The sequence below is a fragment of the Delphinapterus leucas genome, chromosome 9, assembly GCF_059928025.1.
Source record: "Delphinapterus leucas isolate spDelLeu-1000000601 "Yukka" chromosome 9, BTC_Dleu_Yukka2, whole genome shotgun sequence".
In the NCBI taxonomy this organism is placed as follows: domain Eukaryota; kingdom Metazoa; phylum Chordata; class Mammalia; order Artiodactyla; family Monodontidae; genus Delphinapterus; species Delphinapterus leucas.
In genome coordinates, this window is record NC_143137.1 from 32,540,606 (window position 1) to 32,566,295 (window position 25,690).

Consider the following 25,690-nt stretch of genomic DNA (forward strand, 5'->3'; position numbering starts at 1 on the left):
AGGTCTCTCTCCTGAGCTCAAGGTCTGTATGTCCCAAAGCCTACTAGACATTTCCATTTGGATGACGCACAGGTACTGCAAAACAGCATATCTATAATTGAAATAATTCCATCTATCCTCCCCCACCCACTCCCAAAACCAGCTACTAATACTACAATCTCAATCTCCATGATGGCACCGTTGTCTCCCCAGCTTCCCAAAAAAGAAATCAAGAAATCATCCATGACCTCTTCTTGTTCTCTCCCTCATACACCACTCAATGTCCTGAAAGGTAAAAAAAAGAAGACCAAAAAAACCCTTATCTAACCAGTCTTCAACTTCTCTCAACTCTACCTCTGAAATCTCTCAAACTGGGCCAAGGAGTTGGGGTTGTTCTACCAGGACCTGTTAAATTAAAGCCAGAGCATTCAGATGTGTCTCCCCATCCCTGTAGGATAGAAGGCAAAGTTTAAAAAAGAAACTATATAAGACAGGAGTGACATTTCTCTCTTTCTGAAAGGCACATATGCTGAGATGCAGCAGTGTAAAATGAACTCTTACTTTTTAGAGAAAGGTCTAAATAAATTTTCCTGTCTGAAATCAGGGATGTATGAGAGCACTAGGCAGACTTATTTATTAATAAATAAACTCCAAGTCTACTCCAGAAACTGTTATGTATCTCATATCACTACAGTAAAAAAAACTCAGGCAAAGGACTTACAAACTGAGACGGAAGACTGAACAAGCATGTCTACTTACTCTCTCTCACAAACCTACTGAAATGATGGGAAAGTGGTACAAAAGGAGACAAACCAATACCTGTGATGAAAACAGCGAAGAGGGTGGGAGGAATGGCTGGCAGTCACTGAACAAGAGACTTTAACAAACTTCTCCAAGACAAATTACAAATGGGCATTGATTAAACTACAGCAGAGGAAGCAGAGGAAGCCTCAGCTGTTCTTCTGAGAAAAGACCCAGAGAAGTTCCAAATTTTGGAGCTGGCAGAGACAGAGAGCAGGAGTGGGCTGCAGAGCAGTAACCATACATGACTAAACACCTGACCACAGAACTGTTGGGCTAAACAACCCTTCTCATCCCCCTGAGTTTAATGGAAATGAAATGACTGCCTAATCTCTCATCAGATGAGTGCTCACTAAAGAAACTGAAGATCTGTTCAGGGTGGAAAAGAGCTTGCAATGTGGTCCTAAGATCTCAGTCCAGTCCCCTTGTTTGTGCATTTGGCGGGATGTGGTTAGCAAGTGATCCTGTCTACTCCTCACCCAGGCATCTATTCACCTATCCATCCATTCAACAAAAATTAACTGAGTAGCTATCATGTGCCAGGGAACAAGATGAAGTTCCTGCCCTTGTGGAGTGACTTTCTAGTGGAGATGCGGGACACAGACAACAAATAAGTAAGTAAGTAGGTAAATAAATAAATAAATAAATGAGATAATTTCAAACGTGAAAGGGCAATAAAAAATAAGACAGTAATATGACAGAATGATAGGGTGTGTGAGTGTGTATTGTGTGTTTGTGAGTATGCGTGCATAGTGCTCCTTCAGCTGGGTATCAGGGAAAGCCTTTTAAATGTAACGTTTCAGTTGGGCTTAAATGACCAGCCAAGTGAGGATCTGGAACAGAGTATTCCATGCAAAAAGAAATATGTGCACAAAGCCCCTAAGGAAGGAACAGGCAAGCTTAGCATACTCAAAAGGAAGCCCAATGTGGCTTTAGCCTAGCAAGTGAGGAAAACAGTAGCATAAGCTGAGTTTGGAAGAGTAAGCAGGAAGCAGATCATGTAGGGCCTTGCAGGCCATGGAAAACATTTGTATTTTATTCTAAATGTAATGGTAAATCATTGAAGGCTGTTAAGCAGGAAAGTAACAAGTTCTGATCTGAGTTTTTAAAAGTTACTTGGGGGACTTCCCTGGTGGCTCAGTGGTTAAGAATGCACCTGCCAATGCAGGGGACACGGGTTTGAGCCCTGGTCCGGAAAGATCTCACATGCCTCAGAGCAACAAAGTCTGTGCACCACACTACTGAGCCTGTGCTCTAGAGCCCACAAGCCACAACTACTGAGCCTACGTGCCACAACTACTGAAGCCTGCGTGCCTAGAATCCGTGCTCCGCAACAAGAGAAGCCAATGCAATGAGAAGCCCACATACCTCAACAAAGAGTAGCCCCCGCTTGCCGCAACTAGAGACGCCCACACGCAGCAACAAAGACCCAACACAGCCCCCCAAAATAAATAAAATAAATAAATAAAAGTTACTTGTTTACGTTCTGTGGAAGGGACTCTAGAAGGAGAGCAGCATTAGCCTGGAGAGCACCTGCATGGTACGGATGAAAGATAATGGTAACCTGAATGAGGATCACAGCAGTGCAGTTGAAAAGAGGTGAAGATGGTAGTAGAGCTAACAGGACTTATGCACATTAACTGAAAGTGGAAGGTGAAGCAAAGAGAGGAGTCCAAGGTGTTTGGGAGTAGAAAAAGAGGTGGTAACTACCTTTACTCTACCCAAACAGTAAAAATTTTCCTAATGGGAGAGTATAGCAAGGTGCTCTACTAGAGACTATGCTTGCATTCAGAGGGCTCAATGAGACTCAGGTCTCAGAAAGTAGCCTTGTGCGCCAGTGGATTCTTGAGTCACAAAGGCAATATCTCTAAGCCCAGGGAGAGGGGGGAGGCAATGGGGGTATCTGCTCTTAACAAGTAGGACAGACAACTATCTAGGAAGGAAATATATTCAATGCTTTCGTATTGATTATTTAAAGAAGAAACCCAAGAGACCCAACTCATCGGCCTCCCTGGTTATCAGATGCACTGCTGGCTTTGCCTGCTTTATAGTTTCTGTTCCTTCTGGCCCAGGTCAGCCAAAACATCTCTTTTCAATAATCACGTCTCTGTTCACCCTAGAAGTCAACAGCTTCACTGGCTCCTGGTCACAGAAGCAGCCCAGCCAACCAGTAGAGACTCAGACATCACTGCTCCCTGCACATCTCACAGAAGGAAAAGCTGCTTACAAATTTCCCTGGTTGCTGCATGAGCTAGAGAGGGTACAGGCACAGGCTAAGTTAACTGTACCATTTGGGAAAAAGATATAGACATTGATAAGCTTAATAGCTGATCAAGAAACATAATGGACATATATACACTACCAAATGTAAAATAGATAGCTAGTGGGAACCAGCCACATAGCACAGGGAGATCCGCTCGGTGCTTTGTGACCACCTAGAGGGGTGGGATAGGCAGTCTGGGAGGGAGATGCAAGAGGGAGGAGATATGGGGATATATGTATATGTATAGCTGATTCACTTTGTTATGAAGCAGAAACTAACACACTATTGTAAAGCAATTATACTCCAATAAAAATGTTTTAAAAAACCCATAAATGTAAGTATGGATCCTAGTTAGTAGGGACCACAAGAATAATAAAACAGAATTTTTAAATATTGAACTGGCAGATCTATTCAATGGAAGAGAAGAAAGGAAGAGGGAAAGTATGACGGATACAAAATATGAAAGAAAAAGTGACTCTAAACAGAATAATAATGACGATAAACACAAATGGGAAAACATACCAACCAAAATACAAAACTGTCAGATTTTGAAGACAATATTCAGCAAAAATTTTACAGATACAAATGGTCCATCAAAAAGTTACAGAAAACTTGATTATAAAATATGGAAATAAATATACCAGGCAAATCCAAATCCAAATAAGCTAGAGCAGCCCATCTTAATACAAGTTAAAAAGAAAATCAAGGCAGAACAGACTAAGGGACAAAGGAGGGGCATTATATACTCAATAATCAGTAAGACAAAATAATTATCAACTTAAATGCATTTAACAATATAGCCTCAATATATATAAAGCAACAATTAACTGGACATGGAAAACAGCAGGTAAGTAAGCAATTAGAAATGAATACTCTTATCATATCCTTCTCAGAAACTGATAGAGCAAACAGATGGTTTTGCTAAGACAGAAGATTTGAATAACGTGGTTATTAGTAAGCTCAAACTAGTAAATACATATAGACTTTTGTAACCAACAGAAGCATACTCCTTTCAAACAGATATAAAATTTATGAAAACTGACCATGTAACTAGGCCTCAGAGGAGGCCTCCATTAAATTTTCCCCAAATCAATATCATATGATCTATGTTCAATAAATATAATATAAAAAAATTATAGATCAATGATAAGGGGCTAAAAACACACTATGTGGAACAAGATGAAATTATAAGGAAATAAAGAGATACTTAGAATCAAATGGAGCTACATGTTTAACTTAAGAAACTGATAAAAAGGCAACAAACACAGAGAATGGGGGAGGGGAGAAAGAAGAGAAGGAGGAGAAAGGAATAGTACAAATATGGACAGTAAAACTGGAATAAAGACAAAAAAGTTGAGTAAATAAATAGAACCAAATCCTAGTTCTTGTGAAGTTTAATAAAAAAGACATGAAGCAACTGACAAAGGATTAATCTCCAAAATAATATAAGCAGCTCATGCAGCTCAATATCAAAAAAACATAGAACCCAATCCAAAACTGGGCAGAAGACCTAAATAGACATTTCTCCAAAGAAGATATACAGATTGCCAAAAAAACACATGAAAGAATGCTCAACACCACTAATCATTAGAGAAATGCAAATCACAACCACAATGAGGTATCACCTCACACCGGTCAGAATGGCCACCATCAAAAAATCTAGAAACAGTAAATGCTGGAAAGGGTGTGGAGAAAAGGGAACCCTCTTGCACTGTTGGTGGGAATGTAAATTGATACAGCCACTATGGAGAACAGTATGGAGGTTCCTTAAAAAACTAAAAATAGAACTACCATATGACCCAGCAATCCAACTACTGGGCAAATACCCTAAGAAAACGATAATTCAAATAGAGACATGTACCACAATGTTCATTGCAGCTCTATTTACAATAGCCAGGACATGGAAGCAACCTAAGTGTCCATCGACAGATGAATGGATAAAGAAGATGTGGCACATATATACAATGGAGTATTGCTCAGCCATAAAAAGAAACGAAATTGAGTTATTTGTAGTGAGGTGGATGGACTTAGAGTCTGTCATACTGAGTGAAGTAAGTCAGAAAGAGAAAAACAAATACTGTATGCTAACACATATGTATGGAATCTAAAAAAAAAATGGTTCTGATGAAACTAGGGGCAGGACAGGAATAAAGACGCAGAAGTAGAGAATGGACTGGAGGACACGGGGAGGGGGAAGGGTAAGCTGGGACGAAGTGAGAGAGTGGCATGGACATATATACACTACCAAATGTAAAACAGATAGCTAGTGGGAAGCAGCTGCATAGCAAAGAGAGATCAGCTCAGTGCTTTGTGTCCCCCTAGAGGGGTGGGATAGGGAGGGTGGGAGGGAGACGAAAGAGGGAGGGGATATGAGGATATATGTATACATATAGCTGATTCACTTTGTTATACAGCAGAAACTAACACAACAATGTAAAGCAATTATATAGTTCAATAAAGATGTTAAAAAAAAAAAAGACACACCCCTGTCAAGACTGATCAGCAAAAATAAAAGTAAAAAGAGGCAAATAAAGAGAATACAAAATGAAAAGGGGGGAAAAACTACAGACATAATATTTTTTAAATTATGAAATAACATGATAAAAAGCAATATGCAATGAATTTGAAATATATTTAACATATATATAGTGTTTAAAACAGGCCTAGTACTGAGATAAATGGGCGTAGTCATGTACTGCTGATGAGAATTTAAACAATCACAGGCAGCCATCCTGGGAAGTGTACTGGCAGGACATGCTGAAATCCACATTCATATGCCTAATATCCAGCAATCCACTCCTGGGCATACACCCCAGGGAAGGCTTCTCGCATGTCTATCAGGGTGTTGATAATGGGAAGCTGGAGGCAATATGGGGGCCCTCACTAGGGGAAAGGTTAAGTAAAACAGAGTAAGAGCATAATAGGGAATAGGACACAGAAGTTAGAAATTGCAAACATATACCAGAGGTACGAGAAGTAAACATGGACAGACCTGAAAAATAAGTGTTGAGTGAAAACGGTAAGAAAAAGAAAATCTATAGATATGTAAGTTAAACACACACTGCATTACATATTTTGCAAGATTGTGATGGTCCTGTCTCTCTAAAATCAATTAGGTTTTGCCTTCCTGGGATTTCTTAAATGAATGGCACTATAATGGGAGTTCCTCATCATCTATATTTTAGAAGAGATTCCATCAAACACAGAGGTCCCATTATTTTTCCTCTATTTAATGGTTTCCTCACCTCAACAAAGCGAAAATTTGTTTTGATCCACAAAAAGATTAAGAAGCCATTATTTACGATAAAAATGAGTAATGTGCTCTCTCAAATATAGCATGTTCAAAACTGAACTCAACTTTTCCCAAAAAACCTGCGGATTTCCACATCTTAGCTGATAGGAACTCCTCTCCTTCCATGGCAAAGTCCTTGGAAATATCCTTGACTTCTCTCTTTTTTTCACACGGCATATTGATAGATTAGCAAATCTTGCTGGTCCTATTTTTGAAATATATGTAGAATCTGATCACTTCTCACCACCTCCTCTGCTACTACTCAGGCCTGAGCCACCACTGTCTTTCGCCAAGATTAATATAAGAGCCTTCCGATTGACCTCTTTGCTTCCCCCTTGCCACACAGCAGGCTGCAAAAATTAAGAGTGGTCATGTCACTCCTCGGCTCAAAACCTTTCATGGCCCCCATTTCACCCAGAGCAAAAGCTGAAGCCCTTACTATGGTCCAAAAACCCTACATCATCTGTAATCTCCACCCCTCCCCTGGGATTACTCTGTTCCACCCTGAACTCTTTTGCTATTACTTAAGTGCACCAGTATACTCCTGCTTCAGGGCCTTTGGTGAAATGTCACCTTCTACATCACACATACCTGATCATTTTATTAAAACTGTGATTTCCATGGCCTCCACTCTCTGCCCACTGCCTTTCCTTATTTTCCTTATCCTGCTCTATTTCATTGTTTTTCCACAGCATTTATCAATTTCTAATATGCTATGAAAATACATGCTTATTATGTTTATTTTTGTCTCTTTTCTCTGCTAGAATGTAAAGCATGTCAGGTCAGTGGTCTTTGTTTTGTTTATTGATTATACCTATCACCCAGAACAGGGACTGGCATGAAATGGAGGTTCGATCCTTTTTCGCTGAATAAACGAGTAGATGAATAACTGGATGGTTTAGTGCAACGTGGGTAGTGGAAGACCAAAATCGGGGCTGCAGTGTAGAAAGGGAGAGAGATGATGTGGAACTAGATAAACAGTGGGCATGTCTGGAGCCACTGAATGAAACCAGGATTGAGTCCTGGGAAGGTGAAATGCAGAACAGCAGGAATCCAAGAGAAGAACTGGTTGTAGACATAGTGGAGACATAGTGTAGACACTATGTAGACATAGTGTAGACATAGTGGAGACATAGACATAGTGGAGAACTGGAATGTAGACATTCATCCAAAGATGAATACGTGGAAAGGGAGGTCAAGAACAGTTGATTGGAGGAGGGAAGCCAAATCAAACTCCCAGATGACAGGCATCTATCTAGAATTGCTCATGGGCCAGCCATATACATTGAAAGCTCTACTCAGTAGCGGATACTACTCACCACATGGAAAAATGTGGGCCCAGCATATGAAAAACCCTGATAGTGACAGCCAGCTTATCAGCCATGAATTTATTATGCCACAAATAAGACTCTTACGTAAATGACAACACCTAAGGTAAATAACAGTCTCACCCGCCTCAGGGATTATTTGCCGCCAGCCCTTCACTCTGAATAGTGAATACAGAATACAGTGCTGCTGAAACTGCTTCATCATTGTTGATGCAACCAGCTAAGTCAATAATCAATAAATCTATCATTTGCTCTTATTAGTTAAATCATTTTCCTTTCTATATACATTACTAATTGCCAATAATTTATTGAATAAGTCAACTTAATATATCAGGCAAATCCAGAAAAGCAAATCATGATAAAAAAAAAAAAAGCAAAGGTCTATTAAGTTTTCACAGTCATAGCCTTTGAAGATCAGTGAGTTACTATTGATAGCATTTGCTTTCAAGATTCACTTTTTCTTTATTTGTGAGTATAGCAAAGATAGAATCTAGAAAACATGCCAACAAACACTTCAGGAACACTTACTAGGAATTAACATATTTCGCTGCACACTTTGTCTTTAGTTTAATGATATATCTGGTTGTCTTAAAAGCTTGAAAGTAACTACGTTCAAGTGATACTTGGTTGCCTGAACATATTAAAGTGCTACTCTTCCCGTGCCTCACGCCTACATAATGGTACTTGACTTCTTTCAACAATCTACTTAACATCTTCTAAAACAATCCATCAACCAAGTTATTCATAATAATCCAAGACAATTTTAAGGAAATATTGATAAAAGGGAAATGTGACCTGTGGAATGCAAAGGTGGAGGGAAGAAAGGAATGAAACTAGAGGATTTAAGAATAAGGAAAAAGAGATAAAAGGGAATAGAAATTAACCTCCAATATATCCAGCTAGAATTTTCCTCCTAAAAAGATCTTCCTACCTACGCAATAAGAACAGAATTTTCATTACAGAATATTCTCTAAAATTTTTTTAACAATTTGGGAAGGGCATACCAGTTCTTTTTATAAATCATTAATTTCATGAAGATTTTTCTTCATGAACATAAGCAGACAAAAACGCAAATTAATAGTCCTTAATGTTCCAAAGAGTTTGATCAGTCCCAGAGGTTTATATTTTCTAAAGTGTGCTTTCATTAGAAGTGCTCCACTTTGCAAATCATTTAAAGCGCATCCTCTTGCTATTAATACCAATACTATTAAATTAATTCCCAAAGGTCAATTGCTTACACCCTAGGATACTTCTAATGGCCTAAAAGGGATGATATATAATGAACATCTACATTAATATTCTAAATAGAACTTGTCTTAATTTACTTTAACAATAAATGTTACCACTTCTAAGGAAGGTAGAAAATCAGTAGAATTAAAGCAGTAACAAAGAGGTGTCTTAACAAAGGCTGGGAAACAAAAGTCACAGGTGCAAAGTGCTAACTGGGAATTTGTATGCCACAGCTCTGATTCACCAACTCAAATATTTTCTTGACTGTCTATCTACAAGATACTGTGCAGTGTGCTGAGAGGGACACACAAGAAAACGAAATACCATACCAGCACTCAAGACACTCAAAATCTAATGAGCTTCACTTATCCTTCTGTATGCTTTTAAAATTTGGTTAAAAAACCCTGTCTCTCTCTGTTCATAGGCCCTAATCTCTCCTTAATGAAGGGATCACCTGAATAAGTGATCTGAGATAAAAATTGAGAACAGTGAAAAACAGGGATAAAATAGTTGTGAAAAAAGAGATCAGGAGAAATGGCACTATATTATCTCAAAACCTGTATGTCTTCTTTAAGAGGGAGTCCCCACAGAAGAAGCTCAGAAAGTGAGCATCCCCATGAAGGCTTAATTCTCATGGAAACTTGGTTAAGATACAAATCAACTCTGCTCAAGATCCTTACATGATCAGATACGTATTTATAGGAGCAAAGAAAACGGGGTGGAAAGATGTACACCGAATCACGAGTGTTGGTTACCTCAGTGAGATGGCACTGCAGGAGTGGAGGAGAGATCGTAACTTCCTTATTCTTTGACTTGTTACAGTGAGTACAAATTATTCTTCCAACTTAATAGGACACCTATGGTATGTGAGTTAAATGAGATGGTATATGTAAACTTCTTAGCAAAATGTCTGGTACATAGTAATACTCAATATGTAACTTACATGACAAAAAACTGAAAACGCTCCAGTTCTCAACTGGGAATCATGGAAATGATGCTGAAAATGCAGAAAGGGTACGAGCCCAGGGCTGAGGTAACTGCAGTTTCCTCTCACTATCTTTTATAAAGAGCCCCGACTAAGAACAAAAGAAGGGTGTTTAGCAGTTATAACCTTTACCGGCTAGACTGAGAAAGGGTTTAACATGGTCTAAAGAATATAAAACATGCCTTCAGCTAATCTGATATAGGTAGTGAAATTTAGAAAGAATAAAAGTATTGACAAAGAGTCTATATTTTGCTTTTATGTATAACCTGGTGTTATGGGTTGAATTGTGTCCTCCAAAAAATATATTGAAATCCTAACCCTTGGTACCTATGAAAGTGACCTTATTTGGAGACAGGGTCTTTGTGGATGTAATTTAGTTTTAGTTTCAAAAATGGTAAATATCAATAGATAAACCCACACAAACAAAAGTTTTGGGGTCCTTAGTAATTTTAAAGGGGTTCTGAGACCAAAAAGTTTGAGAACCACTGGTTGATATTAGCATCTATTTTTAATTGAAAAAAATGGAATCAAACTATACCTAATATTTACACTTTTCCTTATCACTTAACAATATATCTTAGACAGTAATGGTAAGAATAGCACACTGAGTACTTATTCGTGAAGTCCTGTGCCGAGTGCCTTGTACGGATTATTCCATTTAACTCCTACACTAATCCTGTGAAGCAGGTGCTCACCTAGCACCCTGGATATTTCTGGTGCAGGTGATTGGATTGGAAGATCACATTCTCAGAAATACTCATTAGCTATGTAACCTTGAAGAAGCACCTATGTCAAGGGCCGTTATGAGAATTAAGTAATTTATATTTGTAAAGCACTTAAAATAACGCCTAGAACATAATAAACACTACAGAAATGTTCATCAGCATTTAGATGGTATTTAAAACTCTGAGTCTAAATGTCGTCATCCAGAGTTGTAGATGGAAATAGAAAGGAAGGCTTAGGACAGGCCAGGGGACACTTCAAATTTGGGAAGTTAGGAAGATGAGGAGAATCTAGCCAGGAAGACTGCAATTTCAGGAGAACTTAGAGAGCATGGTTTCCTAAAATAAATAAAATGTTTTAAGAAGGTTGTGATGACCTGTGTCAAATGAGAAGCCAGGATAGTGAAAGAGGTAGTGTTGCAGAGAGAGAGGGTGAAACAGGAATCAGGGAGAATGACTCAGAGGTCTGCAGAAAACTACCAAAGGAGGCAAAACAGGTGGTAAAGTCTGAGAGCTTACGGTCAACTTTCAAAGGAGCTTTAGATGTTAGGGAAGAGAGGCAGACGATGATCTAGAAGCATGGACAAGGACCAAGGAAGACCTTCACCCCATAATTTGCCTCTGTTTCTTTCTTATCCCTCCAACTAGGACACCGCCAAAATCTTTAAGTTCATTTACTCTTCATACCCCAGACACCTATTCAGGGAATCCCATATGAGACAAAATAGCTCCTCAAACCAGCCTGGTCCCAGGTCAAGGGTTCTGGTAAGAGCTAATCAATTTTAGGGACGCTTTAGAGGTTTGTACCCACCATAGGGGAAACTCAGACTACCAACAAGCAGAGTGAATAAAAATCTGATGTCTGCCCTAATACATATCTACTCACTGTAGGATTCTCCAGATCAGTGGTTCTTAATGGGTAATGATTTTGCACACCCCCTCCCCTAGGGGACAAATGTCTAAAGACTAGCAGTGTCTAGAGACATTTTTGGTTGTCACACTGGGGACCAACAAGGGGGTGGGCTGCTACTGCATCTAATGGGTAGAGGCCAGCAATACCGCTGAACAGCCTACAATACAGGACACCCACGACAAAGCCATGTGGCACAAAGTGTCAATAGTGCCAAGACTGGGAAATCATACCCTAGACCAAATGACCTGGGGCAAGAGGAGCTTTAAGAGGGTCCTCTTATCTGAGTACACAATCCCACCCATACCAGTTTACACCAATTCTGACTGAGTATGGCTAAGGGGCCAGACCAGTCAGCCTTATGAATTCTATTTCCAATCTACTCAAATAGGGCCAGGGAAAGACAGAGGAAAAATGTGAGGTTAGCTAAATGGTAAAAGTTAAAAAGAGAAAAATTGTGTCATATATCAAATGTTAATAAAAGAGGCGGGTTAGAATGAAAACAAAAATAAAATAAAATAAAAATTTTAAAAATTAAAAAAATAAAAGAGGCAAAATTCCCCCAAATGAGAATAAGCAAATAGACTTTCTTTAAATTTGAAAAAGAAAGACTTTCTTTAAATGTAACTCTTTTCATTTTGAATAATAAGTAACACCTTAGAGTGAAGTTCAAAAGCCACCATGCTCTCTTACTAGCTCTATTCACTGCCAAACACTCCTTCGGTAAGGACGGTGCTTTTGTATTCTTGACTGCAAAAGGAAGCTAATTAAAGTGAGTTTTTGAGAAAACATCCTGGGAATTCAAAATAATTAATGTGTTGCTTTCAAAACGAGAAACCATGAATCTTGACATTAAGAAGCCTATGTTTTCTTACCTCATCAATATTTCACTTACAGGATCAATATTTTGATCCATAACCATCGACAGCTGGCCTTCCCAGAATTCCCATTTATTCTCTTTCAGGATAAATCACCAATGAACAGTTTTTAACAGTTTTCCCTTTCTTAAGGGATTGCCAGAGAAATGTTTTAAAGAGTCTACTTTCTACAGGGAAGGCATTCTGACTCTGCCATATCTATGTCCACTTTAAAATCTGCTCTAGGAAAGTTTCCACTAACGCACACGGGGGAGGATGGCTGTGTCTTAATGAAAACTTAGATCCTCCTGCCCTAATGCTTTATCAGCAGGCTGCCGGGAACCCAGCGTGCTGTTTTATCAGAGGAAGCTTCCCAGCAAGATGGTTCGTGAGCACGCTGTTGAAGGAGTGGCCCCTCAGGGAAGTCCCTGTCTACGCGTGACCCGTGATCTGAGAGGAGCCAGGCTGGCCCAACTGTCTGCTGCAGGGCGGGGACCAGCTTCGGCTTTAACAGAGAGAGGGGCCTCAACCTCCCCTCCTCCGTTTAGGGTTCCAGCAGTTTCTGAAGGAAAGAGCACTTTGGATATTTCTCTTCAAAACAAATCTCCACCATGTCTGACGGTGTCCTTCACTGGACTGTTTACAACACTAGGGCCCATATCTACTGGATGCTCCGTAGACCCAGTCAAAAGACAACATGTATTGGTAGTCTAATAATATGACAGATTTTTTTTTTTAGAAAAGTAACCCAAGAAATATATACATAGGATTATAGATATATACATGTATATGGATGTGTGTGTATACACATATGAAAAGAGAAGGAGAGAGACTAATTGATTCATTCAAGAAAAAGAAATCATAAATATCCCAAAATGCCCATCAGGGGTATAGTTCAGCAAATTAAGACATAATTATGTAATGGAGAAAAAATAGGGAAAAAAGGTAAGCACGTCTACTATATGCCAGGTGTTTTCACATTATCTCATTTCATTGTCCCCATGACTCCCTCAGTTACTCTTTTAGGTAAGAATCATTATCCCCAATTTACAGAAGACAAATGAAGAGCCCATGAAAGGGAAGGAAGTTGCCTCGAGTCACAAAGCTAGTGAAGAGCAAAGCTGAGAGTTACTTGCAGGTTTTCCTACTCCCTGCCCAGCATTTATTACACTGGATTCCAAATTTTCCCCCAAGATCTATTTGTAGACTAAGTCAATAAATGGGATTGTAAATATAAAATAAGGTTAAACAAAAATCAAACCATAGTATAGACATATTGCTTTTAATCATGTGAAATTTTATATGTATATACTAAAAATGATGACAATCAGCATGAGACTGATTGAAAAAACTGGAATTAAAATCATCTGAGTTTGTTTTGCCTATGAAATTGCTTAAACATATAATAAAGAAAATCACCAAAATCTGTTCCTCCATGCACGCCTGTCCCAGGCTAATTAAGGTTAAGAAAAGGCAATAAATATAAAATACCTTGTTAAAGGTTGAATGTGGCTGGGCCACTTTAAGATAGAGAAATACCCCATCCTTCATAAAATTCTCAGCTCTTTCAGGGACTGGTAGAGTTTCTGCACTATATCAAAAGCTGGAATTTCTGCAAGTTAAAAAGCTTTGCAAGCAAGTCACGTTTCTACAGAAATCTCCTTTTCTAAAATTTAGCACTATATAACATTCTTTAAATTCTTCCTTCGACCAAAAGAATTTAATCCTGGGAGATCCCCCTAGCAGTGGCTTTGCCTAAGAAACATCTATCACCTTCAGTCAAGTTAGAATTATCTTGGAATCTCCCTCCTCTGTTCCTCTCCTCACGTCTGGTGGCTAAACTGCTGTTTAATGCAGTAGCCAGAACCCGAGCCAGAAGTATGGGCCTCACTTGGGCCTTCACATTATACTGTAACTTGCAGAAATAACCAGGGCTGAGCCTGGAGTGCAGGTCCCCACCACCAAAGAGTAACTGGGAATTTACATGAATTACTACCCTTCCAGAGACAAACTGAGGAAAGGCTCACTGGGTTTACACAGTCCTGTTCTCAAACCCAAAAGCTGAGAATTGGGCAGGATGCCACTTTTATCTTACCCCGCGTTTCTTTTATTTTTATAATGGGCAGTTACCTGTCTCCTAATTCAGGAAGACAGTAGAAGAATAAAACGTTGACAAAGGCTTTCTGAGATTGTTTTTAAAAAGAAAATGGTTTATAAATACAATTCCCACTGGTGTCCGTTTCTTTATGACAAGTATTTCTTACTATAAAAAAAAAATGTGAAAAAAAAATTTGGAAGTAAAAGTTCCTCAACTGGTTTCCCTTAAAACCACTGTTTTTATTTAAAGTTACATAATAATAACCTCCTTTGGTTCTCTTCTGTTTTAAAACTCTCACCTATTTTCTCTTATTATGTTGACTACCACTAATAAAATATCCTGATTCAAGAACGTAGGAAAATGCTTGAAGTGACTATAATAAGATTAGATCATAATGTTATTAAATTTGAGAGTAGCAATTTGAGCCACAGTTTATTCAAATCTTCCTAACAACTAAACACAAAAGAAGTCAGTTAGCTAAAATGGCTGATCTCATTCTTGGCTTCTGGCTACAGTCCCAAAGGTCTAATAATAAGGATATCTACTGAGATTTCTTAAATAGGCCAGTCACTCTATTAAAAGCTTTGCATGTATTATCTCATTTAATCTTCACAACACTCCTAAGTAGTAATCATTATTATTAGTGTATTGTTATTGCTAAAGTTACTGATATCCCCACTTTACAGATGAGGAAACAGGGCACAAACAAGCTGGGTAACTTGTCCAAGATTACTCATCTACTAGGTTTGGAGCTAGAACAGAACCCCAGCCCTTATGGGACCACCACACCATCAGTGGTACTATCTGCCGTGGCCCCATTCAGTGGGTTCCTCCTTCTGTAAGTCAGGTGCATTGTCACTGTTCCCAAACATGAATTCAAACTCACATCTCTCATCATTTTCACTGCTTCTCTGGTCCTCCCGAGTCTTCTGGCACACATTGCTAGCCTTCTTTTGATGTAGACCAAGACATTGGTGTCTCGTCCTGAAGAGGGAGACATAAAGCACCAAAACTTAAAAAAAATACAAGAGCTTTCAGCTCAGCAGCAAGAAAAAATACAGAGGCGGATTTTTCATGCCCTTAAAGGAAAACCTCGGAGAGAAGAGTCTGCTCCTTTGACTTTTCCTTACTGCCAGGAGCACTGACAACTTTTCTAATGGCAGAATGCAAACAGAGTAAAGTCAAAGTGCTTAGACTGCCAAAGGTCACATCACGTGACTATTAAGTCATGCTTTTGAGTTAGGATGTTGAATATTCGATAAATAAAATCATCTGCCACAAAGTGCTGGGAAAATGAACATACCCACATTGCATGAGGCTTACAAGCAAGAAGTCCACATTCTTCTAGCGCTGCATGCTTTTGGTGAAGATGCAAAGAGGTGAATCTCAGGTTGCATCTTGATGAACTATTTTTTTTTTCCTTCTTGACATTAAGTCTGGAGAAGCCTCATCTTGAACTTCTGTTTTACATTATTCTTTCCCTAACACTAGTGACATCATAATCATCTCCAGGTCCCCAAAGCAGTCAATTTTAAATGGCAACATAACACATTCCAGATATGACAATAGACCATGCAACAAAATGAAAAACTACCCTAGTGTTAGAGAAAGTATTGACAAGCTAAATACTTGTAATAATAGTCACTAAAATGGCTCTTAAAAAGTACATTAACAACTTCTCATCTTAATCTCTTATTTAATTATGTGTATTTCTGGATATGTTTCCAGACCAGTGAGAACATGTACGTACTTAATCCTCAATAAAATTACCATGTTTTAGAAAAATATGACACACCTGTTATAGATTAAGTATATGTATAATATGCAGCTATTAAAAGATGTTAAGACCAAAGTACTAACATTTCAAGTTTTAAACAATGAGAACAAGATGTGTGCTGAATATCTGCCAAGTACCTACAAATTACTTTAAAGATGTGATTATATTTTTTTGGATAGATTTAGGCAACAGGTTGAAGGGATTAATTTACAGAAGAAAAGAAATAAAGAAAATTTCTCAAGTTATATTACAGATTATGTAATTTTATGTATTAATCCTCATTTAATTCACAAAACAGACATTTACTATATATGTCTTCAAAATTCACTGTGCTATACATAATTTTTTTAAAAAAGCAAGATATAGATGGTGACTAGAGACTTGACTAACATATATACTACTAAGAATAAAAATTAAAACCTGTGTATTGAGGGGTTATGTGGACAGACTTATATACACAGGCCACAATGCAAAGATCTCACTATACCTTAGTCACGGGGACTAATGCATTCAGTTTCTGCACCAAATCCAGGCTTAACACTAAAACTTAATTTTATAATCTCAAATATGAAGGAGATACACTCCTACTCTCTAAGACGCAGGACAGAGAAATGAGAGAAATTCCATTTTAAAGAAACAACCCAAAGTTTGGTTAGACAATGAAAACACTCCCTCTCACAAGGGTCACTAAATTTCTACTTAAACAACCAACAAATTGACAAGCCGAGGAGCTCAAGAAATTCCAGAAATGATTTCGTTGTCGTGTTTTTATACCATTCCCCTAAAATAACACTGACTCTCAGTTTAGTGTACTAAAGTGAAAGGTCTCATTTTAAAGTTATGTTAAAGAAAAGAAACCATTATTTTAAATAATTTAAATATAAAAAAGATACATAATTAGGAATTCATGGCTCTTTCTCCCTAGGAGCCAACAGCAGTGCTTCCTAAATAAGAGCTAAATACTGAGACAATCACCAATAGCTGTTATATTCTTAGCTGTCCTATTGCAACCCATGCTGTAGAAGACCCATAAGACAAAACCTCTGATAGCATTGACGCTAATTTAAGTCCTGTTTCCCAATTAGGATTTAAAATTATGGGGCAGAGAAGCAACTGATAAACAGAAATATGTAAGAATTCTGAGGAGAAAAAGGGTCACCATTAAAGGTTATTACTTTTATTTCTAGTGTTAAAAATCCATGGGCAGGCATGAAAACATGAACATGAACAGTAATGAAGCTATAAGTTAATTATGTGCTGTGCTCTTGTGGGGAAGAAAAATTAATAAAAACAAAGAAAGGCAAAAAACAATATTTATTCTAATCTAGGAGAAATGTCTTTTGAACTGGACTGAAAATCTGCTCTGATTAATCATGTTACAATTCTGATCCCCCAACACGTCAGCCTGGAGGAAACCTTACTATGTTGGGCTTCATACTGGGATCCATGATGCTGTAGCTGCTGAGAACGCCGGTAACAGCCGTCTCCAGCTTTCAGGGCCTGCTTAAACAGCTTTTCTGCTTCAGCAATGGTTGTTGCTTCTTCTTCAGCCAAGAGAATATAAGCAGTTGCACACCTGTCCATTCAGATAACAGCCGCCATCAATTACAAATTCAAGGACATTGTAATAGCTGTAGGAGTGCATGCAGAAGGGCAGGAGTTATGCCAAAACATGCAGAGTGGCCAGCTGGTTCATGCACCCCTGTTTGTAGCTGTTGACACAAAATAATGGTACAAAAGAAATGTCTGTGTTTTAGCTTGAGAGGTAGGATGAGTAGTGTTAGGAGCATATGGACTCTGCCCCTTATTAGTGTGTCACTTTGGGCAAGTTATTACTCTGCCTCCCTGATGGAGAACAACATGGAATCCACTTGTTCACAGCGTTGTTGTGAAGGTTAAGTAAGGTGATGCATGAAAAGTGCTCAGTACAGTAGTAGCCAGCATGTGGTACATGCTCAACAATGTCAACTAACGATGGCAATGATAATAGCTGTTATTAAACATCTCCTTCTGACACTCAAAGTTAGAGATACCATAAAGTTTACTTTTATTTACTAAACACAGATTCTCTTTAGTCTAAGGGTTTATTCAGAATGAGAAATTCATTAAATCAAGTAAGTTATTCATTTAACAAGCAGTGCTTCAACATTTCATTACAGTTAGCACTGGTTTTCTATGTCAGAGAAGAATACTGGAAGAACCTACAGGTAGAGTTATTTCAGAAGAGCTTAAAATTAGATTCAGCCTCAGTAGCAAACAAGCGTTAAATCTCACACCTTTAACAAAAAGAGCTACCACCTGTTGCTTAGTTTATATTAAGCACTGTACCAGGCACTTAACATATATCGTCTCATTTAATCCTTTCAACAACCTCTAACATAGGAAGTCAGAAAGGATAAACACTCAACCAACGAACAAGGGGAACTCTTGAACATTTAAACCTTCCAAATCATAGAACAACAACCCAAATGCCAAAGAAAGGGAATGTAACAAGGAAATGGTGAGGCCAGAGCAGACCACACAGGTCCTGATCTGTGCATATCCCTTGGCTTTCTCCACTGCCTCTCTTGTGGTCATTTCCCTACTTATCACAACCTCCATCAGACCACAAGAGAGAAAATAAACAGAAAGTGAAACCAAATGTTACTTCTACTATTCATAAACTACAACAGCCAGGTAGGAAAAGGAGGCTGAATTTATGGCTTATGTGAGATTTGGGGTTACTAGTTAATCTTAGCCTTGAGGAGGGGTCTTGTAAGTTCTTTAGCCAGTCCCTCTAATTTCAGGCAGGACTGATCAATAGGGCTTTAAACTGAATGTGGTGAGGTAGGGAGAAAAAAGCGCCCAGAAAAAAAGCTGTAAAACCAATTACTGTGGAGGGCAGCAGATATGACTTGGAGAGAACAATTATGATGCTAAAACTGCCCAGTGATTCATTGGAGAAATAAATAGGTTGGGCATTGGGAAGCAACACTTCAGGCTTCAGATGCCGACACATAAATATAAGGTCCAGGGTAATGAAGTGAAAATTGAGATTATAATACTGAGTGGTGGACACAGTATCAGAGGAATTAGCTATAAGATTATAGTTGGTGGGCTGGGAACTCAAGACAGGTTGGGGCTAGCTTGCTTGCTTTGTTTATTTATATTGCAAATAGCACTCTTAGGAGGAGAGGCAGAGTAGCACTACTGGCCAAGAAAACATACCTCTATGTAGAAACTCATGAGTCTGGGGTAGAAACATGCTAAGAGCTTATGAGTGAAGGAGAAAGGAAAGAGCAATAGAAGTGCTAATGGTTGGGGAGTACAGAACAGACTGCTCAGCTCAATGGAAGATAGAGATGATGCATCCTGTCACAACACAATACACATACAGAAGCAAGAAAGTATGGTGATGGGGGTGTCAACCATCCAGATATCTGCTAGAAGAAGTCTCATTTGGTTAGAAGTAGGGCACTCAACAGGTTCTTGACTTACTTTGGTAATAATTTTATCTCCCAGATGGTAGAGGAAGCAATTAGGGGAACTTCAACTCTGGACCTAATTCTGACCAAGAAGAAAAAAATAGTTGGTGAAATGAAAATTGATAGGAACATTCAGAGAGAGTTACTATGTCATTTCGGACTTTAGGATAATCAGAGAAGGTAAGGCGGACTTCAAAAAATTCAAAGAAAAGAGGCGTGATTCAATGGCATGAGACGCAGAAGGAAAAATGGTTTAAGAGGGTTAAGCAGCTTCCAAATGTCTAATCAAAACTGCAATCACAAATGACCCTCTCAGGAAGAAAAGAGGGGTGACAAGTAACCACTGTGACTGCACAGAGATCTCTCACAAGGTCATATGTCTAAAGGACATGTAAAAAAAGATGGAAAGAGGGCACGTAATGAAGGGCTACAAGAGAAATGAGCTTTTCAGAATAACGTCAGGAGAGCTACAACTCCACATTAGCTGAAGCTTGCAAAACAAAATAAAGGCAAAACAAAAAATGTTAAAGACAACCATCTATTCCCTGTTTTTAAATTATGTTTAAGGCCCTATCACCACCCCCACTTCTCCAAAACCATGACAAACATAAATAAGCAAAAAAGACAAACAACACAACAACAACATCAAAACAAGGAAAGTTTATAGTTAGTAGCAGCAGATAATAAAGAGAAAACAAAACTCTCTAACTCCTATTTTGTTCCTGGTTTCTCCATCAGGGAGAATGATTGTCAGACTGACAAAGGGAGAAGAAACCCTAAAATGAATAAAAAGATGTAAGATAGCAAGTAACTGATCTATTGTAAATGAATTATTGTACTGGGATAGGCAAATCCCAGGAAGCCAACAGATCCTGTAGGCAGCCCACGGAATTGCTCTCTGTGTATTGTTAAGGAATCACAAAGAATGGAGAGGTTCTAGAAGATGAGATGACTAATGCAGTAAAAATGTTCAAAAAGGGGAAGAAGGCAGACTTCCCAAACTACAGAACAGTGATTTGGAAAGATATTCTAATGGATTATTAAAGGGATAGTTTCTAAGCATTTTTAAAAGAAAGTAGTGAATGCTGGAAGCTAGCTTAAATTCACTAAGAATAAATAAATCAGTTCGTGCTAGCTTAATGTACTCTAATGGATTTACTATACATTAAAGATCCATAGCTACAACTGGCATTTTTAAGATCAAAATGCAGAAATATGGGTTGAATCACAGTGTAACTGGGTGGCTTAGTAATTGGTTGTACAATAAATACCAAAGGGTGATGATCCATGAAGACATGAACCTGGAGGGTGGTTTCTATATGTCATGTCACAGGGTTCTATCCCTGGTCCTGATACTTTTATTAGAAACACGGATGACACATAGAAGGCAGGCATATCAAATTTGTAGATGACAAGAAACTGGAAAATAAATATGTTGCATGACAGAATCAGAAACCAAATAGATCAACAGGTTACACTGGCAGGATTTCCAACTCTCAAGTGAATCTTTTCACTAAGACCTCTGAAGATTCTGTAACCCTCTTCAGAAAAATCATAAAATAGTTTAACAACGACCACTTGGCAGGGAGAGTGTCGAGGTGATTCAAGCACCAGATGGGTGTTTGAACTACAAGACCTTCAAAGTCTCTGCCAACCCTGAGCTTTTATGACTCCAACTTTAAGAATCTTTCTCATTTCCTGACATCTCCAGACGAGACTTCCCAGCCTTCCTTGGTGACCCACAGAATGTTTAACAGCACTAAGGACAGCATTTCCTCTTATCTTTGTCTTGATCTTGAAATATTTTTAAAGTATAATTTCTTCACTTTATGTTTTTACTATGTTTTCCCTACTAGCAGAAGTTCTACCTAGAAAATGTGATGGCAGAGATGAGCATTCTATATCTGGAAAAATGTCCCTGTCACAATGTTTTAGATATGTAAAGCACTGTATTTATTTTATGTCCACACATTATTCCATGGCTAGCCCTTGAAGGATTTAATTTAGGGTCATAGCAAAGCCACTAAATTGCTGGCTAAAATAACTAAAACTATCTTCACATGGATGTCCTTTATAAAAACAATTTTTTTAATAAATTAATATCCCCCCCCGAATAATCCTCAAATTCAAATGCATAGTTTAAGTATCCCATGAATGGCAACTGAACACATTCAGCAAGCAAGATTTCCCCCCACTTACTCATTTATCTCTAAGGCTTCATGGGCTGCAGAAATCCTAGCTTGGGGGTTTCTCTCTCTCCAGGCTTTCTGCATTACTATGTTAGAAAAAGACAGAAAAGCACATCAATAAATACTTAAAAAGACTCAGTACAGGTATAGCTAAATTAATAGCTTTCAGCTTGAATTACAAGAGAACAGTTCACTTACCAAGTGGGTTAGCCCAAAACTCCAAAGTCACACAAATACATTCTAATTTGCTATTCCATTGTCCTTCAATTGCTGATATCAAATCTTTCTTATGCTCATAAAACTAGAGGTCTAATATCTTATAGACTAACCCATAGTCTATAATCATAGAGACTTAATCTTGATTAAGATTTCTTAATCAAGAAAAGAAAAGGCATTCTAACAGAGATTTAATATTTCTTTTGCTCATTAATATCATTTGTTGTTAGAGAACACACATTATTTTGCACATTTTGGGATGAGATTGCTACTAATCTCTTACTTCTGTTTAGACACAGCACAATTTTTATCGGTCATTTTCCCAAACACTTGCTACAGGATCTGGATATTAGAACATTCTAAAACCACTGGAAGAATTATGAGTTGGATCAGAAAAAAGTGCTTTAGACTTTTGCTTAACATGCGTACCTGTTCTCAAAGTTTGCTGCAAACCCAGTTTTTATATAGCAGAGCAGTTTGTGAATATATTGTGGGAAGCTTAATGCTTGGAATTTTCATTGTATTATGTGTCCCCACCACGGCAAGGGTACCTTTTTAAAAAGGGTAACAATCTCCTTATCTAATTTGTTTTATAAATTTGTATCTTCTAAGTTAGTTTCTTAGGAGCATGTACATATTTCTTTTTTTTTAAGGTTTTTTTTTTCACCTATTTACTTTAAGTTTGGTAATATAAAAAATATCAGTAGGATTATATGGAACTCAAGCAGTATGAAATGCATGCTAAACAAAGTCTCTTCTAGGGTGGAAAACAAATCTGGATTCCAATAACCAAGTCCATGCCCCCATTCAACGCTAGTGAACCTACAAATAGGCATATAAATCACTACAATATATTCATTGTTTGGGTTCACTGAATTTCTAACTAGAATATCATCAAGGAGACATGACCTTTCACTCTATCTCAACCAAGGATTTAGTTAGCTTCATGGTATATTTTTTAAAAATAACATTTTAAATTATAAAGAGGGGACCCATTTCTATATTAATACTTCATTGCGATAAAGCCTTTAAGTATCAACAATCTGGGTTTTACTGGTCAATCTCCAATTTAATATTTTATTCATCAGGGTTTTTGTAGAGCAGATATTCTACAAGTAGTAACCTTGATCTTTAAAACAAACCAAAAAGCCCTGCCACTCAGTAACTATCTAAAGGATTTTCCATACTTGCATCTGCAGGACGCAGATGGTCCGAGTCACAAGTAAAGAATGTCTGGTGGTCCTGCGCAGAGAGGTTCATGTCATAGTAAGTCAGAGGCTCTCGTCCAGTCACCCAAGTGTACCTGTAAAGGAGAAGTAAGATGGTCAGGCACTTCTGAGGGAGGAAAGCAAGACCTACAAAATATTAAGCTGCATAGGTGTTGAACCATAACACACTGAGTACTGTTACCAATAAATAAAAAAATAATCATCCTAGTCTCCCTTTAGGAAGTATATCAGCAGAAAAAAAGTTTTAAAAATTCTGCTATATTTTTGTCTTAAAATTTTAGTAGCACTAGCTAATGAAAACCTTTCCTAATTAGTATTATGAATAGAGATTTCCCCAAAGCTATGAAAATTCTTATCTGCCTAATTACTCTGCAAAATAAAATTCTAACATTACTTCTGTGGCATCTTTATAACCATGTTCCAGGTAAGCTTCAAAATATTTTGACTACGTAGTATATAGTGAAAAGAATAATGTAATAGAAAATCTCTAAAAACCACACATTTTTGTATGTTATCCTAATTCCAATGCTAAAATATTTATAAAATGGAAAAATCAAAACATTTCAGGATAGCATCAAAAAATGGAAGCACTCTACAGACTGTTAAATGACCCCTAAATGAACCTGCAAAAACATTTACTGCTGTCTTTGCTCTCTGAACTAGACCCATTTGTTTCCCAAGCTGTCAAAATGCTTACCGATTATATTCAGCACCCCTAAATAAATTTAGTGGATTTCGCCATACTTTGCATTCTGCAACAAAGAGAAATGCAAGAATGTTACACATAAGTTCACAGACACTACAAGCTAATTAATTCAGCAAAACACCCTTCCTGGACGTTTGATAAGATAAATTTATTCTCTATCCTCTACATGGTAAGCAATATGGAAAAACTCTGGGTAGTTAATCAGGAAATGTAGCTCAGGCACCAGGACTTTGGAAAGTTTCGTCTAATCTCTCCAGGCCCAAGTTTCCTCATTTGTTAAATCAAGGCACATGCCAAGAGCAGCTGGTTCATAACCTCTATAGTCACTTCAAGAGGTCCAAATAGATTGTATAAATTTATTTCTAAATTATAGGTAGAGGTAGAGGTAAAACTACTTTCTGTCACTCTAAAATATATCTTACAATGACTACCTATATAACAAGCTAAATTTAACCTCCAGAGTACAATATGTAAAGAACCTTAGACGCTTAATTAGGGCCTATGCTAATATTGATTTTGTGATAATTTACCAGGTTTCTTTTACATTGCTGTAAAGGAGTGGTAAGAAAATTAATACTAAAGTTACCATTATGGTAGAGAGAAATGCTATGAAAATAAATTGTTTTCAAGTACTTTAACATTGTTTACTTATGCAGACACAGGTAATTAATCATCATACTAATATCATAATGTTAGCATGTAATAATAGATTATACATCTTGTTATACAAGGACCACAGACAGAACCATAGGACTTTAATGTAGAAAAGTCAACCATTAGCTTTTAAGACTGTGTTACAGTAAATGTGTGACTAATAAGCTACAGTTCTTTTAAAGCAGTCTATGATTAAGAGTTTCTAATGATTCAGAATGCTACATTTCTTTGAATGAATAATTCTTTATAAGAAAATAAAATCAGTTAACAGTATTTAAGAATCTATGTGTGCTGTCAGCCAAAAAACACACCCAAAGACATAGATACACAAAAGTGAGCAATTATTACAGAAACTGAAAGAACATTAAAGGCCATGGATGATTCATTAAGATTCTACCCTCAATCCTGTTACATTCAACATCCATCTGTCCACCCATCCATCCATCCATCCATCCATCCATCCAGTATGCATTAACTGAGTACCCAGTGGGTGAAACAAACAAGTAAAACCATCAATTACAATACAGGGCGAAAATGGAGGAAAACATAAAGCACTAGGGGAACACTGTGTAATCTCAATAAATTTTTGTTAAAATAGTGAATGAAAGGTGTACACATAACAGGAAATCATGTTTTTATTTAAAGAAAATAAATTTATCTTTAAGTTAGGGCAGGATCCCACCTGAAATTTACTTAATGTTTGGAAACAATGGTCTTAAACTTTTTGTAACTTAGCTTAACCTGCCACTTAGGAAATGATGTTTGCTCAGTTAGTTCAGCAGTTTTGAATTTTGCTCTTGAGAAACTGAGATTCGATGGTTGTCATTTCATATGACACTAATTAGAAAATTATGCTTCCCTTAAGTAAATACTTTTTTTCCAGACATGAAGCTCCTTAGTGGGGTCACTAAAGTACTCCAGATCATGGCTTGAAACAACTGGTGAGCCAAACAACCATGATCTCAGTCCTCATGGCTTTTATAGCACTTA

At 37.7% G+C, this 25,690-nt stretch overlaps 1 protein-coding gene across 7 annotated transcripts in view; it reads right to left on the bottom strand.

The window, feature by feature from the left end:
• Positions 1 to 25,690, bottom strand: part of ST7 (suppression of tumorigenicity 7) — a 281,307-nt gene that overhangs the window by 87,756 nt on the left and 167,861 nt on the right. For 4 of the 7 annotated variants that reach the window (XM_089917481.1, XM_089917482.1, XM_022582663.3 and 1 more), the window contains exons 4-9: positions 24,038 to 24,092; positions 23,299 to 23,414; positions 21,906 to 21,981; positions 19,720 to 19,788; positions 17,664 to 17,818; positions 15,352 to 15,449 (exon numbers count right to left, since the gene is read on the bottom strand). In XM_089917481.1, coding sequence (XP_089773607.1) covers positions 15,352 to 15,449; positions 17,664 to 17,818; positions 19,720 to 19,788; positions 21,906 to 21,981; positions 23,299 to 23,414; positions 24,038 to 24,092 — 569 coding nt within the window. The remainder of the gene's footprint in view (positions 1 to 15,351; positions 15,450 to 17,663; positions 17,819 to 19,719; positions 19,789 to 21,905; positions 21,982 to 23,298; positions 23,415 to 24,037; positions 24,093 to 25,690) is intronic. The other 3 variants (XM_089917479.1, XM_022582682.3, XM_022582673.3) reach the window with 1 other exon arrangement.